Source organism: Triticum aestivum, chromosome 5A (genome assembly GCF_018294505.1).
Source record: "Triticum aestivum cultivar Chinese Spring chromosome 5A, IWGSC CS RefSeq v2.1, whole genome shotgun sequence".
Classification (NCBI taxonomy): domain Eukaryota; kingdom Viridiplantae; phylum Streptophyta; class Magnoliopsida; order Poales; family Poaceae; genus Triticum; species Triticum aestivum.
Genome location: NC_057806.1, coordinates 690,682,352 through 690,698,097, shown reverse-complemented (window position 1 = coordinate 690,698,097; position 15,746 = coordinate 690,682,352). Strand labels below are relative to the sequence as shown.

Below are 15,746 nucleotides of genomic sequence, written 5' to 3'. Positions count from 1 at the left end.
AGGTACTAGAGCAACTTTACCGAAAATTGCGACTAAAATATTTTAGCGACTTGGCTGGATACTATAGCGAGCACTTTTTTATTTGGTTTTAAGAAAAGTGAAATGTTTCCAAAAAAATTGAGAACATTTAAGGTAAACTGTTAAACCATTTTTGAAAAATAGTTAACATTTTTTCAAAAACACAAACATTTTAAAGTGACTTTGAACTTTTTTCAAAAGTACAAACATAATTTAAAATTATGAAACATTTAAAAAAAGGCCAACATTCATTGAAAACGTGAACATTTATGCAGGATACCTCCTAGACGTGCCAGGGTAAGATGCGTGGGTGGTCGTCAAAGAGGAAGAGGTCCAAGAAGCCTGATGCGTGCCCTCTTCACATCAGACAGACAACCTGTCGTGTGCAAACTTCTCCTCCCTTCGTCTCTCCTTGCAAGGAAAGGCGGCTAGGTTTTCTGTCTCCCGTCGACGACGCGCCTTCGGCTCGCTTCAATGCTTGTAGTCGTGATTAGAAGATCTATGAATCTGGATGTATTTTTTATTATTTCTGATAGATCGAAAGTTTTCCAAAAAAAAAAAACCAACAACCTGCCACCCTCACCAAAAAAAAAGGCCTGCGCCACATCCCTCCCGCCCGGGTGGGCCGGCCGGGATGTCACGTACCACGCAGCACTCCAAGAAAACCGCGGCGGCACGTCGCACAGAAACTCCACCGAAAGCGAAAGCTCCCTCCCGCCGATTGTTTGCCCGCTAAAATCCATTTCTTGTTTCTTTTTCCGGAACCCACTCTATCCATCTCCCGTTGTTTTGGCACCGCCGCCCAACCCACCCTCCCGAAACCATGGGCCGACGCACCTATAAAACCCTCCTGCCCCCCATCTCCGCCGTCCCACACCACCACCAGTTCACCGGAGCAAGAAGATAGACCCACCTCCACCGACCGACCGACCATGCGGGCGAGCTGCAACGGCTGCCGGGTGCTGCGCAAGGGCTGCGCCGACGACTGCACCATCCGCCCCTGCCTGGCCTGGATCCGGAGCCCCGACGCGCAGGCCAACGCCACCGTCTTCCTCGCCAAGTTCTACGGCCGCGCGGGGCTCATCAACCTGCTCGCCGCCGCCCCCGACGACGCCCAGCGCCCGGCGCTCTTCCGCTCGCTGCTCTACGAGGCCAACCCCGTCTTCGGCGCCTCCGGGCTCTTCTCCACGGGGAACTGGGAGGCCTGCCAGGCCGCCGTCCAGGCCGTGCTCGAGGGCCGCCCCATCCCCCAGGTCGCCGCCGACCAGGCCGCCCCGCACCCCGGCCTCCTCGCGGCCTACGGCGTTCGCCATATCCCCAAGGACGGCATTGACCGTGCGTCCGCCGCACTCCGCGCCTCGCGCGCAAGCTTCAAGCGCGCGTCCTCCTCCTCTTCCACGGCCAGACCCGAGCGCAACGGTGGCCTCGGCGAGGAGACGGCCGGCAGCAGCCACGACCACGCTGTTGAAGACGACGGCGAGGCGCTGGCAGACAAGCAGAAGAGGGTACAATCGTTCTCGTCGGAGGCCGAGGCGGGCTCGCACGTGAGCCAGGCAGAGCAGAGCGCGAGCGCCCCTGTGCCGCAGGTGGCACAGGACGACGGCGAAATTGACCTGGAGCTCACCCTCGGGTTCGGGCCAGCCGCGCGCGTGCTGAGGTCGCCGCCGGCACGCTTCGAGGCTAGCAGATTGAGCACCAAGTCGGGCCACGCCGGTCTGCTGCTTGGGCTGCCGGCGTGAAACTAGAGACGCGGCGACAGTGCCGTCCTTCCTACTGCTGGCTGGGAGAGAGAGAGACAAAAATGTCAGTTTTTTTGGGATCATCGTTCGTGCCATATCGACACCTTTGGGATAGAGATATCTCTTACTAGAAGAGAAGAAAATTGTGTAGTACCTAGAACCTGTAAAAATTAAATTAAATCAAGAAACCTTTTTGTCTCTACTGAGGGATTTGTTCAATGGGATACATCTATTAATTAATTTCCAAAAATAAATGACTATATCTGTCTTGTTTTGGTATTTGAAGACTATGCGTGAGAGGGGAGTGAATACAATAGCGTGTACACCTTAGAGATACATGTAATCCCTCCGTTTCTTTTTTGTCTGCATATAAAATTTGGTCAAAGTCAAACTTTGTAAAGTTTGACCAACTTTATTGCAAAAAACATTAACGTCTACAATACTAAGCTACACCCTCCGTTTCAAAATAGATGACTCAACTTTGTACTAATAGACTAAAAAGAAATGAAGGGAATACTTTTGGAGGTGAATCGAAATTTCACGGACCTCGACACAGCGGCACCGACTGCACTTGCACATGCCGCATGATTCAACCAAATCCGGCAGAACATAACCTTCACGCATCCTCCGCCAGCACTCGACGCACCATCCAATCCGAGGCAAAGCAGGAAAGGGCTTTATTCCAACTCTAGGATGTGACCACCTCGTCGCCCCAAACAGACACAAAACATAAGAAAAATGTACTCCTGCCAAAAAACATGGAAAAAATAACGCATGGGAGCCCTCCTGTTGGCGGGGCATCATGATCCGCCGCATTTCTAAGATATGAAAGGGATATTTTTGTATAGGGGGTAAGACATCCACTAAGTTGCAGCAGAAGTTGGAGCTTTATTAATGAGAAGATGTGGTCATAGAGATACATAAATGGTCATGAGGAACACCAGGCTATAGATTGGGACCCTGCAATGGAGAGAGAACTTGGCAAGGTTATGGGCTTCATAATTCAACTCACACCATTTGAAAAAAAAATCTCAACTGATAAAGTTGTGCGGCAAAAGTTGGTTATATTTGGAAAGTTGGGAATGAGCGAAATGTGTTGGGTAGGTCCAACTAAAATGAACCTGGGCCAGAAGTTGGGCCTACGCCGACTCACATGGCCGACCTCAGATCGAGGTATCCCCGTCCCCGTGTAGTGCATGTTGCTACATCTTTCTGACACTGAGAGGATGTGAAACCTTGCCAAGGTTCCTTCTATTGCCGACCACTAGTTGCAACCGCTGCAACACTCGCCACCCGGTCACTGTCGCCCGTCACTAAGAGAGAGAGAGCGAGAGACAAAAATGTTAGTTTTTTGGGGATCATCGTTTGTGCCATATCGACACCTTTGGGATAGAGATATCTCTTACTAAAAGAGAAGAAAATTGTGTAGTACCTAGAACCAATAAAAATTAAATTAAATCAAGAAACCTGCTGAGGGATTTGTTCAAGGGGATACATCTATTAATTAATTTCCAAAAATAAATGACTATCTCTGTCTTGTTTTGGTATTTTGAAGACTATACGTGAGAGGGGAGTGAATACAATAGCGTGTACACCTTAGAGATACATGTACTCCCTTCGTTTCTTTTTAGTCTGCATATAAGATTTGGTCAAAGTCAAACTTTGTAAAGTTTGACCAACTTTATTGCAAAAAATATCAAGGTCTACAATACTAAGCTACTCTCTCTATTCCAAAATAGATGACTCAACTTTGTACTAACAGACTAAACAGAAATGGAGGGAGTACTTTTGGAGGTGAATCGAAATTTCACGGACCTCGACACAGCGACACCGACTGCACCTGCACATGCCGCATGATTCAACCAAATCCGGCGGAACATAACCTTCGCGCATCCTCCGCCAGCACTCGACGCACCACCCAATCCGAGGTAAAGCAGGAAAGGGCCTTATTGCAACTCTAGGATGTGACCGCCTCGTCACCCCAAACACACACAAAACGTAAAAAAAATGTACTCCTGCCAAAAAACCTGGAAAAAAGAAGGCATGGGAGCCCTCCTGCTGGCGGGGCATCGTGATCCGCCGCACCTCTAAGATATGAGAGGGATATTTTCATATAGGGGGTAAGACATCCACTAAGTTGCAGCAAAAGTTGGACCTTTATTAATAAGAAGAGGTGGTCATAGAGACATATAAAGGATCATGAGGAACACCAGGCTATAGATCAGGACCCTGCAATGGGGAGAGAACTTGGCAAGGTTATGGGCTTCATGATTCAACTCACACCATTTGAAACTAAAATCACAACTGATAAAGTTATGCGGCAAAAGTTGGTTGTATTTGAAAAGTTGGGAATGAGCGAAATGTGTTGGGTAGGTCCAACTGAAATGAACCTGGGCCAGAAGTTGGGCCTACGCCGACTCACATGGCCGACCTTAGATCGAGGTATCCCCGCCCCGTGTAGTGCATGTTGCTACATCTTTCTGACACTGAGAGGATGTAAAACCTTGCCAAGGTTCCTTCTATTGCCGACCACTAGTTGCAACCGCCGCAACACTCGCCACCCGGTCACTGTCACCCGCCACTAAGAGAGAGAGACAAAAATGTTAGTTTTTTGGGATCATCGTTCGTGCCATATCGACACCTTTGGGATAGAGATATCTCTTACTAGAAGAGAAGAAAATTGTGTAGTACCTAGAACCTGTAAAAATTAAATTAAATCAAGAAACCTGCTGAGGGATTTGTTCAAAGGGATACATCTATTAATTAATTTCCAAAAATAAATGACTATCTCTGTCTTGTTTTGGTATTTGGAAGACTATACGTGAGAGGGGAGTGAATACAATAGCGTGTACACCTTAGAGATACATGTACCCCCTCCATTTCTTTTTTGTCTGCATATAAGATTTGGTCAAAGTCAAACTTTGTAAAGTTTGACCAACTTTATTGCAAAAAATATCAAGGTCTACAATACTAAACTACTCCCTCTGTTCCAAAATAGATGACTCAACTTTGTACTAACAGACTAAACAGAAATGGAGGGAGTACTTTTGGAGGTGAATCGAAATTTCACTGACCTCCACACAGCGGCACCGACTGCACCTGCACATGCCGCATGATTCAACCAAATCCGGCGGAACATAACCTTCGCGCATCCTCCGCCAACACTCGACGCACCACCCAATCCGAGGCAAAGCAGGAAAGGGCCTTATTCCAACTCTAGGATGTGACCGCCTCGTCGCCCCAAACAGACACAAAACATAAAAAAATGTACTCCTGCCAAAAAACCTGGAAAAAAGAAGGCATGGGAGCCCTCCTGCTGGCGGGGCATCGTGATCCGCCGCACCTCTAAGATATGAGAGGGATATTTTCGTATAGGGGGTAAGTCATCCACTAAGTTGCAGTAAAAGTTGGAGCTTTATTAATGAGAAGAGGTGGTCATAGAGATACATAAAGGGTCATGAGGAACACCAGGCTAGAGATCGGGACCCTGCAATGGAGAGAGAACTTGGCAAGGTTATGGGCTTCATAATTCAACTCACACCATTTGGAACTAAGATCACAACTGATAAAGTTATGCGGCAAAAGTTGGTTGTATTCGGGAAGTTGGGAATGAGCGAAATGTGTTGGGAATGGGCCGGAAGTTGGGCCTACGCCGACTCACATGGCCGACCTTAGATCGAGGTATCCCCGTCCCCATGTAGTGCATGCTGCTACATCTTTCTGACACTAAGAGGATGTGGAACCTTGCCAAGGTTCCTTCTATTGCCGACCACTGGTTGCAATCGCCGCAACACTCGCCGCCCGGTCACTGTCGCCCGTCATATTTGTCTTCTGTTCCTTGAATTTGATGGTATGTATGTCCTCCCCAACCCCCCTCCACTCATCTGTCCACTGCCCCCAATCTCCATATCATTTGATGCGAGAAATTTCCAATATATTAAGGTTCACCAAAGGAACAACGACTCAAGTAAGCATGAAATTTTCAACCCATCTCAGAATTTTCAACGACACAATGGTGCTGACTACATGAGTGCATGACGCATGATGGAACATAACCTTCACACGCCTTTCACTGCCATTGATCGCACCACCGGAATGGGGACATAGCAGAAATTACCCTATTCCAACTCTAGGATGTGGATGCCTCACTACCACACAAAACCTAAACGAGACCCTCTTACTGGTGGTGGACCTGGATCCGCTGCACCTCCAAGGCTCATAGGACCATCGAAGGTGAGGCGGGCCGTGAGCGACAACTACAAGAAGCGAGGGCTGCTGGATGTGAGGAGACATGATTTTTTTTAAAGATGGGTGAGATTCGTATAGGGAAAAATCACCCACTCAAGTTGCAGCAAAAGTATTTTTTAGGGGTAGCAAAAGTTGTCTTTTTTTAGAAAGAAAAAGTTGGCTATGATTGGAAAATTGGGATGAGATCAATTTGTTGGGTCCACCCAACTGAAATGAGTCGGAAAGACATGGGAGGAGGACACAAACCTCATAAGTCCTACGATGGAGTTGTATCTCATCGAGTTTCATCGGACAAAGATGGAACAAACACTAATGCAATGACATCCCCTTTCTAGGACGTCGCTGCCTTGGACAAGCACTAATTGCACCAGAACGTATGCCCAACGGTTGACACCAATCTACAACTCGTTGGAACACCTACCCCTCCGAGGAAGGCCATCAACATGGAGAAAGCGAGGAACTATTATTTTGGAATTTGACATACAAACAAACCCAACCCCCAGCCCCAGGCTTTTGCCAGCCCATTAGCCAACTATAATCCCTCCACGGCTGTGCAGATAACACTTCGACCATCTCCTAAAAAAATGAGTAATGCTACACTTACGAAGAAGTTTAATGTAATCTTACGTGATTAGCCACATGTCAAAATTTGTGATTGGGTTTAGGGTGAGGAGGGGCCCACCCCGATTAAAATCTTGCGGGGGGAGGGGGGGGTATTATTCAGGGAAGGTTACGTAAAATCTTACTGCGTAACTATTCGTAAGTGTAGGATTATTAAAAAAGAATCTCTCACCCGATTGAAAGCGGAGGAAACCTCACCTCGATCAGGCACTATGCCGCCGCCCTAGTCAGCCCACGCTACGCCCCGTTTGCCTCTCATTCTTCCCATTATTCTGCAAGTCTCCAACTCCTGCTAAACTGCAGTGCGCACACACCCGGTTAAAACAAGTAATTTGTAACTTGTACCATCTAAATTCGTTTTTGCTACTCCTTCCATATCAGTCAAACTCAGTGAGTTGCTGATTTTAAATATATTACTTAGTCAATTTTATTTCATTGTGAACAATGATTTAGAAATCCAAGGTGGTGTGCTATATGGAGCTTGATGTATTTGCAAGCGTTAATGATATTAAGATCAAACAGTGCTATCATAAATGCAGAAACGCAAGAGGCTACTACCTCGTGCACTTTGTGAGAATGATGTATTATGTGTTATCTTTCTATGTGCAAAATTTCATATGAACGATCGACTTGGTCCATGTCTATTGTCTTGTTTCTAAATACTTCATTTTATGTTTGCAGCTGAAGGTCCTTCTCATTTCTGGTGAAGGAATGATGACCTAAAGTTGAGCAAGTCTTCGTTAATTTGGTACCAACGCTTGCAATGATACACTTTGTTAAAACTATATTTTTTTGATTTTTTTCTCGTGGTAATAATGAATTCATGCTTCATTTTAATGTGATTTTTTAACATACTTTGGTATGTGTGGTATTTGACATTATTTTTAGTAACTTAACTTAGCCCTAGGCTTTGAGAAATCCTGCCTCTGGCTGTGGAGATGAGGGAGTTATTTTGACGTGTAGAAATCTAAATCAGCAAGCGAATAATAATTACAATCACAGCACTATGTATAAATATAAATGATAATATGTGAGGTATAATATTTATGTACTATTAGATGTATAGTTATAAAACTGGACTAAAGATGACTCCAAGATGAACTGGTTATACAATGCTTTTTATGGACAACTCGTATACCAAGCTCATTAATCACCAACTAGCGAAAATCATGATCTCCCTTAACGCACTCAATCCTACTCGTGTGTCTTCCTGCATGCATACATGTTCCCACATATGTATCAAATTTACTGTGGTTGCGAACTGTGGGTGAGACTAGAAACATTTATTACAGGTGATGAGCGCCGCTTTGCATAACAGAAATACTGGAAGGAGGGGATGATTCTCATGTGTACAAATATGAATCAACAAGTAAATAATAAATAAAAATATGGCAAACATAGAAATTGACTAAGTGAGCTATAATATTTCGGTCATAAAAAGCGTTATAATATTTATCTATGATTATATGTATTGTCTTAAATTTGGACTAAAGATGTATGGTCTTTAATATTTACCTATTTTTTATTTTTGTTTGTCTCTATCTTTTAAAATTTGAAATATATCAACAGAAAAAGAAACAATTCAACTATCTCTTGTAAATTTCATGAACCAAAATTCATGAACATTTTTTAGACCCTTGAACATATTTTTAAAACCCATGAACTTTTTTTTAAAATCCACATACAATTTTTAGTCCATATGTATTTTAAAATTGTAACACTTGCAAAAAAACATTAATATTTTTAAGTATATGAAAAACTAAATTTCATGTGCATTTTTCTTAAATCTGTGAACATTTTGAAACACCGCAATTATTTTTTGAATTCATAAACCCTTTTTGCAACCCGCAAAAAATATAGTATGATTACTAGAACACCTAGAAAATGTGATGAAAGCTAAATTTAGAGAGAAAAATAAGTTGCACCATGATGAAAGCTAAAAATTATTGTATGATTATTTTTATCTTTTTATTTTCATGGTGTTTTTGTTCTTTCGAGTTTTTAGGGTTCTTAATTTTTTTTGGTTTTCTTAGGTTTTTTCCGTTTCTCGATTTTTTCCAGGTTCTTCTCTGTCACGAGTGGGCAGTACATGTTTACTTTCGTGTGAAGCATAGTGGTGATTTTATTTTTCCTTTTTTCTTCTTCTTTTTTCCTTTCTTTTTCAATTTGCGAACATGTTGCTAATTCGTGAACATCTTTTGAAATTATCAACATATTTTAAAATCATGATCATTTTTTGAAATTGTGAACATTTTAAAAATTCGTCAACATTTTTTGAATTCGTGATTTATTTTTTGAAATCGTGAACATTGTGAAATATTGTGGTTTGAATATTGTCAAACATTTAGTTTTCAACCCAGGGTACTGCAGTGACTTGACCGAATATTGTGTAGCCTTGACTTGGATAGTAGCAAGCATATTTTTTAGTCGGTTCTTTATTTAGTTTTGGAAAAGGTGAATTTAAAAAAAATTGAGAACATGTTTGCTAAAAGGTGAAACTGTTTTTGAATTTTTTTCAAAAACACTAACTTTTAAAGTAGTATTTGTGAACATTATTTAAGACACAATAATCTTATGAAGGACTATATTTTTTAGAACACAATTGTAATTATTAAATATTAAAAAAAAGGATACCTCCTTGACATGCTCTGGTAAGTGGCGTAGATTGTTGCCGAAAAGGTAGAGGTTGAAGCCTGATGCCCGCGGTCTTCTTGTCAGACAGGCAACCTGCCTGTCTTCACCATATCCCTCCCTCTCGGGTTGGCCAGGATGTCCCCTACCATGCAACGCGCACACAGCACTCCAAGAAAACCGCGGCGGCACCCCCCGGAAAGATACTCCACCGAAAGCTCCCTCCCGCCTATTGTTTCTCGGCTAAAATCCATTTCTTTCTGAAAAATCAATTCGGTTGAAAAGTGAATGCAGTAACTATGTTTTCCAAACACCCCATTCCTATCATAGAAGACCGGCACCTTTGGATGAGCCCGAACTCATTAGACCCGGTGAACAATAAGATAAAATAAAATAGCATGAAAAAATTGAAAATTCCGATTATTTTGTGGTGCAATATGCTCACACACATGAGCATTTTGAACCACAAAAAGAAATAGATTAAAAAATTACTATTTAAGACGATTTTACTGTTGCTCAAATGAGAGAATAGCCGCATCCGTTTCTTTGTTTCTTCCATTTGTGGAACCCCCGGGTGAGCACAGCACCGGCCGGCATGATCGATCTCCCATTGTTTTGGCAGCGGCGCCGAACCCACCCTCCCAAAACCGTGGGCCAACACACCTATAAAACCCTCCGGCCCTCTCCGCCGTCCCACATCACCATCACCACCACCACTTCACCGGAGCAGGAACACAGAACCACCTCCACCGACCGACCGACCGACGATGCGGGCGAGCTGCAACGGCTGCCGGGCCCTGCGCAAGGGCTGCGCCGACGACTGCACCATCCGCCCCTGCCTGACCTGGATCCGGGGCGCCGACGCGCAGGCCAACGCCACCGTCTTCCTCGCCAAGTTCTACGGCCGCGCCGGGCTGCTCAACCTCCTCGCCGCCGGCACCGACCCCGCCCTCCGGCCGGCGCTCTTCCGCTCGCTGCTCTACGAGGCGTGCGGCCGGGTGGCCAACCCCGTCTACGGCGCCACCGGGCTCTTCACGACGGGCCAGTGGGAGGCGTGCCAGGACGCCGTCCAGGCCGTCTTCGAGGGCCGCCGCATCCCCGTCCCGTCCGGGGACTTCAGGCATCCCGGTTTCGTGGCGGCCTTCGACGTCCGCCGCCATGTCCCCAGGCCCAATGTCGTCCCTGCGCCTGCAAACGCCGCCGGCCCGCTCGGCGTGTCGCACGCTGGGCGCACCATGTTCAAGCGCGCGTCCTCCTCTTCGACGGCCAAATCCAAGAGCCCCTCCGGCGCCAAGCGCGACGGTGACCTCGACCGCGTGCCGAGCCACGGCGAATCGGCCGGCAGCCACGACCACGTCGAAGACGACGGCGTGGCGGTGGCAGTGGCAGCCAAGCAGGTGAGGGGAGAGTCCGGGGACACCGAGGCTGAGGCGGCCTCGCACGTCAGCCAGGCAGAGCGGAACCCCCCAGTGCTGCCGCAGGTGGCCCGCGACGACGACGAAATTGGGCTGGAGCTGACGCTCGGGTTCGGGCCGTCAACGCGCGTGATGAGGTCGCCGCCGGCGCGCTCCGACGCGGCCAGCAGCTCGGGCGCCGAGTGCGGCCACATCGGCCTGCTGCTTGACCTGCCGGTGTGAGACAAGAGACGCGGCGACAGTGCCGTCCTTCGTACTGCTGGCCGAGAGAGACAAAGAGACAAAAATGGCAGTTTTTTTGGGATCATCGTTCGTGTCATACTGACACCAGTGCCTATAAGAGAGAAGAATAATGCCGTACCTGAAACCTGGAGATTTTCAAATTAAATTCAAGAAGTATCTGTGTATGCTGAGTGCTTTGTTCCTGGGTATACATCAATAAAATCAATTAATTTTCAGAACATAAATGACTGCGTAAGGGGGAGTGAGCGACTGATTGTGCTATTAAATACAACAATAGCGTGTACTCCTTATGATACATGTACTTTTGTAGGTAGATCAAAACTTCACGGACCTCGACACACCGGCATCGACTCCGCCTGCACACCCGCGGGATCAAACAAGATTCAACGTAACATAACCTTCACCTGCCCTTCGCCGGAAGCAGAGGCACCACCCAAGCGGGGACAAAGCAGGAAATGACCTTATTCCAACTCTAGGACGCGATCGTCTCTCGCCACCCTGGAACAGACACAAAACGTAAAAAAAGAAGGAAGAAACGGAAGCCCTACTGATGGCGTGAGAGGGAAGTGAGTGATTGATTGCACTATTAAAATCAGAACATGGCGTGTACACCTTAGAGATGCATGTACTTTTAGAGGTAGATCGAAACTTTAGGAGCCTCGACACCGCGGCACCGGCTGCACCAGCACACGCCACAGGATCCAAACAAAACCTAGTTGAACATAATCTTCACGCATCTCCCGTCGGCACCGGAAGCACCACCTAAGAGGGGACAAAGCGGAAAAGAACCTTATGGCATCTTCAAGGCGGACCCGCAAAACCGCCCGCATCTGTCCGGACCGTCGAAGCCATTCAACGCGGGCATGTATCGGTCTGCGGGGCGGTCCGGACGCTTTTTCTCCCGCAAACCAGAGACTAAGTGGGGGAAGTTTGCGGGAGCCCGGATACCAGATATGTAGGACTCCAACACCCTCGGCCCACCCAAAACCATTCCCGGACCCCGCGCCTCCACCCTCCCCATTTTCTCTTCTTCCTTCTTTCTCTCTTGCCTTCGTCGCCGCTCCACCACCCCGGCCCTGGACGAAGGACCATGGATGTTTGGGAAGTCGTTGTTGGTGGTTGAAGATTTTGATCCGATGAAAAGCACCAAGGAGTATGAGTTCAAACGGGTGCCGATTTGGGTGAGAGTCTTCGATCTACCGCTGGGAATGATGTGTCGCGATGCAGGACTGGCTATTGGGGAGATTATTGGTGAAGCACTAGAAGTAGATGCGGGAGCAGATGGTATGGCAGCAGGGAAGTACTTGCGAATTAAGGTGCGCATGGACATATCGAGGCCAATTATGAGAGGCTTTGTGCTTGATGTTGAAGATGATAAGGAGAAGGAGAAGAAGATATTAACCGTTGAGGAAAAGAAGAAGGAGGAGGAAGAGAACTGGAGGCGTTTCGAGTACGAATTCCTACCAGACTTTTGTTATATATGTGGCAGGCTCGACCATGTGGAGAATGAGTGCTCAGTAAGGCTGAAAAGGGGAAGTCAAGCAGCTCGGACCCTGGCTTAAAGCAAGTATACCCAAGGCTACAAATGAAATGAGCCGGGGGAGCTGGAGTGATGGCAGAGGAAGATATGATGGGCATAGCAGCGGGAGCGGAAAGAGCTTTGGCTGGGGTTACAACAGGAGCAAACCAGGGAGTGATAGTGATAGTTGGAGGAAAGAAAAGACTGGTGCTCGGCATCGTATATCTGAGCATGTATCCTAGGAGGTTACGAGCCCGCAAAAAAATCGAATGAAAATATGTAGATTGAGGAGAAGGATAAAGATCTTCACAATGTGGGGCAGGACAAGACCAGCAAAAAACAACTAATTTTTGGTGTTGGAGGAGAACAGAATGAACCCATGGAAGATGGGTTGGGGAGGAGTGACCTGGGAAGGGATCTAAGTGCATCTGGAATGCCAGCGGGTACTTTTGAAGAGATGAAGAAAGGGGGTCATGGCGAGTTTGTTGGTGTAGCTAGAAGGGAGGAGAAAGGGGAAAGGGAGGCGCGTGTGGGGGGGGGGGAGCCAACAAAGGACACAAGAAAGGGCAAGGACGGTGGCAAAGGGGGAGGGCGCAGTTTCAGAAGGAAAGAACGCAAAAGTGGGAAGGATGATAGCACCGTGCTGGACGTAACTGTGGGTGCAAAGAGGGGGAGTGGACATGGAGTGGGAGGGAGAGGAGGATGGGAGTGCTAAGAGGTACAAGGCGGAGGGGAACATGACCAACACCGTTGAAGCGGGGCGGTCGGAACAGCACTGCAGCCACCATTGAAGGTTATCGCATGGAACTGCCGGGGGCTTGGGAACCCAGCGGCAGTTCGGGGCCTTCTGGAGCTCTAGAGGGTTGAAGATCCTGACATACTCTTCCTGTCCGAAACAAAGATGAGGGAGAGGGAGATTGACTTTCTACGGTGGCGTTTGAATCTGGCAAACATGGTGGTGGTGGATAGTGTGGGGCGTAGTGGCGGGTTGGCGATGTTCTGGAGGAGGGGTGTGGAGGTACGGTTGAGATGGAAGGGGAGGTACCATATTGATGCGGATGTAGTAAATGAGGATGGCAGCAAGTGGAGATTGGCAGGAGTCTATGGCGAATCGAGTGTAGGAGAGAAGGAAAACATGTGGAGGCTTCTTAGAGCTCTCCATGGGCAGTCAAACCTACCATGGCTCTGCCTAGGAGACTTCAACGAGATCATGTTTGGGGGTGAGAAGGAAGGAGGGCGGCTCGGGCCCATGGCTGTATGGAAGCTTTCTGAAGATGCCTTGAACACTGTCGGCTGGAGGACCTGGGGTTTCTTGGAGATCCTTTCACCTGGAGAAATAATTGGACGGATGCAGAGGGGTACACGCGGGAGAGACTAGACCGGGCAGTGGCGAACGTGGATTGGAGGTGTATGTTCCCTCTGCATAAAATTATTAACGGCGACCCAAGACATTCGGACCATCGCCCAATCATTGTTGAGCTTAACGGACAAAGTCTGCAGGCGGCTGCGGGTCGGGGTCCAAAGTGCTTTAGATTTTAGGCGCGGTGGCTCCAAGAAGAGGGATGTGGCCAGGTGGTGGAGGAGGCTTGGAATGAAGTGTTTCAGGAGGGGGTTAGTTCGGTGGGAGAGGTAGTGAGAAGGGTGGGTGCAGGATTACTAAAGTGAGATAGGGAGGTGCTGGGGGAGTTGAAACAATTAAGAATGTCAAAAAGGAACTTGAGCGGTGTAGACGAGGAGGAATACAGGCACAACATTTCCCGAGAGCATTTACTGAGGTATAAGATGAACTGCCTTGAGAGCCAACACAACTTGTATTGGCAGCAGAGAGCACATGGAAATTGGCTGCAGTACGGCGACCGAAACACACGTTTCTTTCACACACACGCGTCGGAGAGACGGAGGAAGAATTTAATTAGAAGATTGAGGAAGGAAGAAGGGAGTGTAGTGGAGAGGGAGGAAGATATAGGACCCTTTACATATAACTACTACAAAAGTTTGTTCGTATCTTCTGCAGGAACACCAAAAGACGATATCTTAAAGCACGTTCCCCTGTCAGTGACCCCGCCAATGAATGATATCCTCACCAAACTTTTTCAGGGGAGGAAGTGGAAAGTTCTCTCGATGCAATTGGTGATTTAAAAGCTCCAGGACCTGATGGCATGCCGGCGGTTTTCTATAAGAAGTTTTGGCAGAAGGTTGGGCCGAAGGTGAAAGAGGAAGTACTCGGTGTTCTTAATGGTAACCCTATGCCGGAGGGGTGGAATGAGACTACAATAGTGCTGATCCCCAAAGTTAAGGACCCAGAATTCTATCACAATATCGCCCAATCAGTCTTTGCAATGTCCTGTACAAGCTCATTTCAAAAGTTTTGGCAAATCGGTTGAAGTTGATCCCGCCAGACATAATTTCCCCAACCCAATCTGCCTTTGTTCCTGGGCGCATGATTACCGATAATGTGTTACTCGCCTACGAGATCACCCATCTAATGCATCACAAGAAGGGCGGCAAACAAGGGATTGTGGCTGTGAAACTAGACATGAGCAAGGCATATGACAGGGTGGAGTGGAGTTTCCTCGAAGGAATGATGGACAAGATGGGTTTTGCTCCTGCCTGGGTGAATTTGGTTATGAAGTGTGTGAGGTCTGTCTCCTATCGGGTTAAGTTCAATAATAAGGTTACCAAGGCTTTCTTCCCTCAGAGGGGTTTGCGACAAGGCGACCCTTTGTCACCGTACCTGTTTATCCTCTGTGCAAATGCTTTCTCAGTGTTGTTGCAGCAAGCGGAGGTGGATCAGACCATTGCGGGAGTTAAAGTCTGTCCTGGCGCCCCGAGCATCAACCATTTGTTCTTCGCTGATGACTCCTTAATAGTGATGAAAGCTACAGCAGCAAGTGTTGCCCGTCTTCGGGAGATACTTGCATTATATGAGGCCCAGTTTGGACAGAAAATAAACAGAGAGAAGTCTTCGGCCTTTTTCAGTAAGAAGACTGATTCTACCAACAAACAGCAAGTACTGAATGTCCTAGGTATCCCATCTGAATCACAGAATGAACGATACCTTGGTTTGCCGGTTCACCTGGGATCAGCAAAGAGCAAAGAATTTGAGTACATAAAGGAGAGCATATGGAGAAGAATTCAGGGGTGGATTGAGAGGCTCTTATCCAAGGCGGGAAAGGAGATTCTAATTGAGGCAGTTGCATAGGCCATTCCCACTTATGGTCCTGTTTTGACTGGACTAAAAGTTTGTGTGATGAAATCAATGCAATGATTAGTAGGTATTGGTGGAACCAACAAGAAGGAGTGCACAAATGC

General features: G+C 47.2%; 2 protein-coding genes across 2 annotated transcripts; both read left to right on the top strand.

Moving 5' to 3' along the window:
* Positions 1-891: 891 nt before the first annotated feature.
* On the top strand, positions 892-1,964 carry LOC123108444 (LOB domain-containing protein 41). Its single transcript, XM_044530230.1, has one exon. It carries the CDS (start codon positions 951-953, stop codon positions 1,755-1,757), a length of 807 nt encoding a protein of 268 aa, XP_044386165.1. The 5' UTR covers positions 892-950; the 3' UTR covers positions 1,758-1,964.
* A 7,975-nt stretch (positions 1,965-9,939) lies between these two features.
* LOC123108443 (LOB domain-containing protein 42-like) lies at positions 9,940-11,135 on the top strand. Its single transcript, XM_044530229.1, has one exon. It carries the CDS (start codon positions 10,025-10,027, stop codon positions 10,892-10,894), a length of 870 nt encoding a protein of 289 aa, XP_044386164.1. The 5' UTR covers positions 9,940-10,024; the 3' UTR covers positions 10,895-11,135.
* The last annotated feature ends 4,611 nt before the right edge of the window (positions 11,136-15,746 follow it).

Coding starts and splice junctions, on each gene's coding strand:
- LOC123108444 (XM_044530230.1), top strand. CDS start 951: ATGCGGGCGAGCTGCAACGGCTGCCGGGTGCTGCGCAAGGGCTGCGCC.
- LOC123108443 (XM_044530229.1), top strand. CDS start 10,025: ATGCGGGCGAGCTGCAACGGCTGCCGGGCCCTGCGCAAGGGCTGCGCC.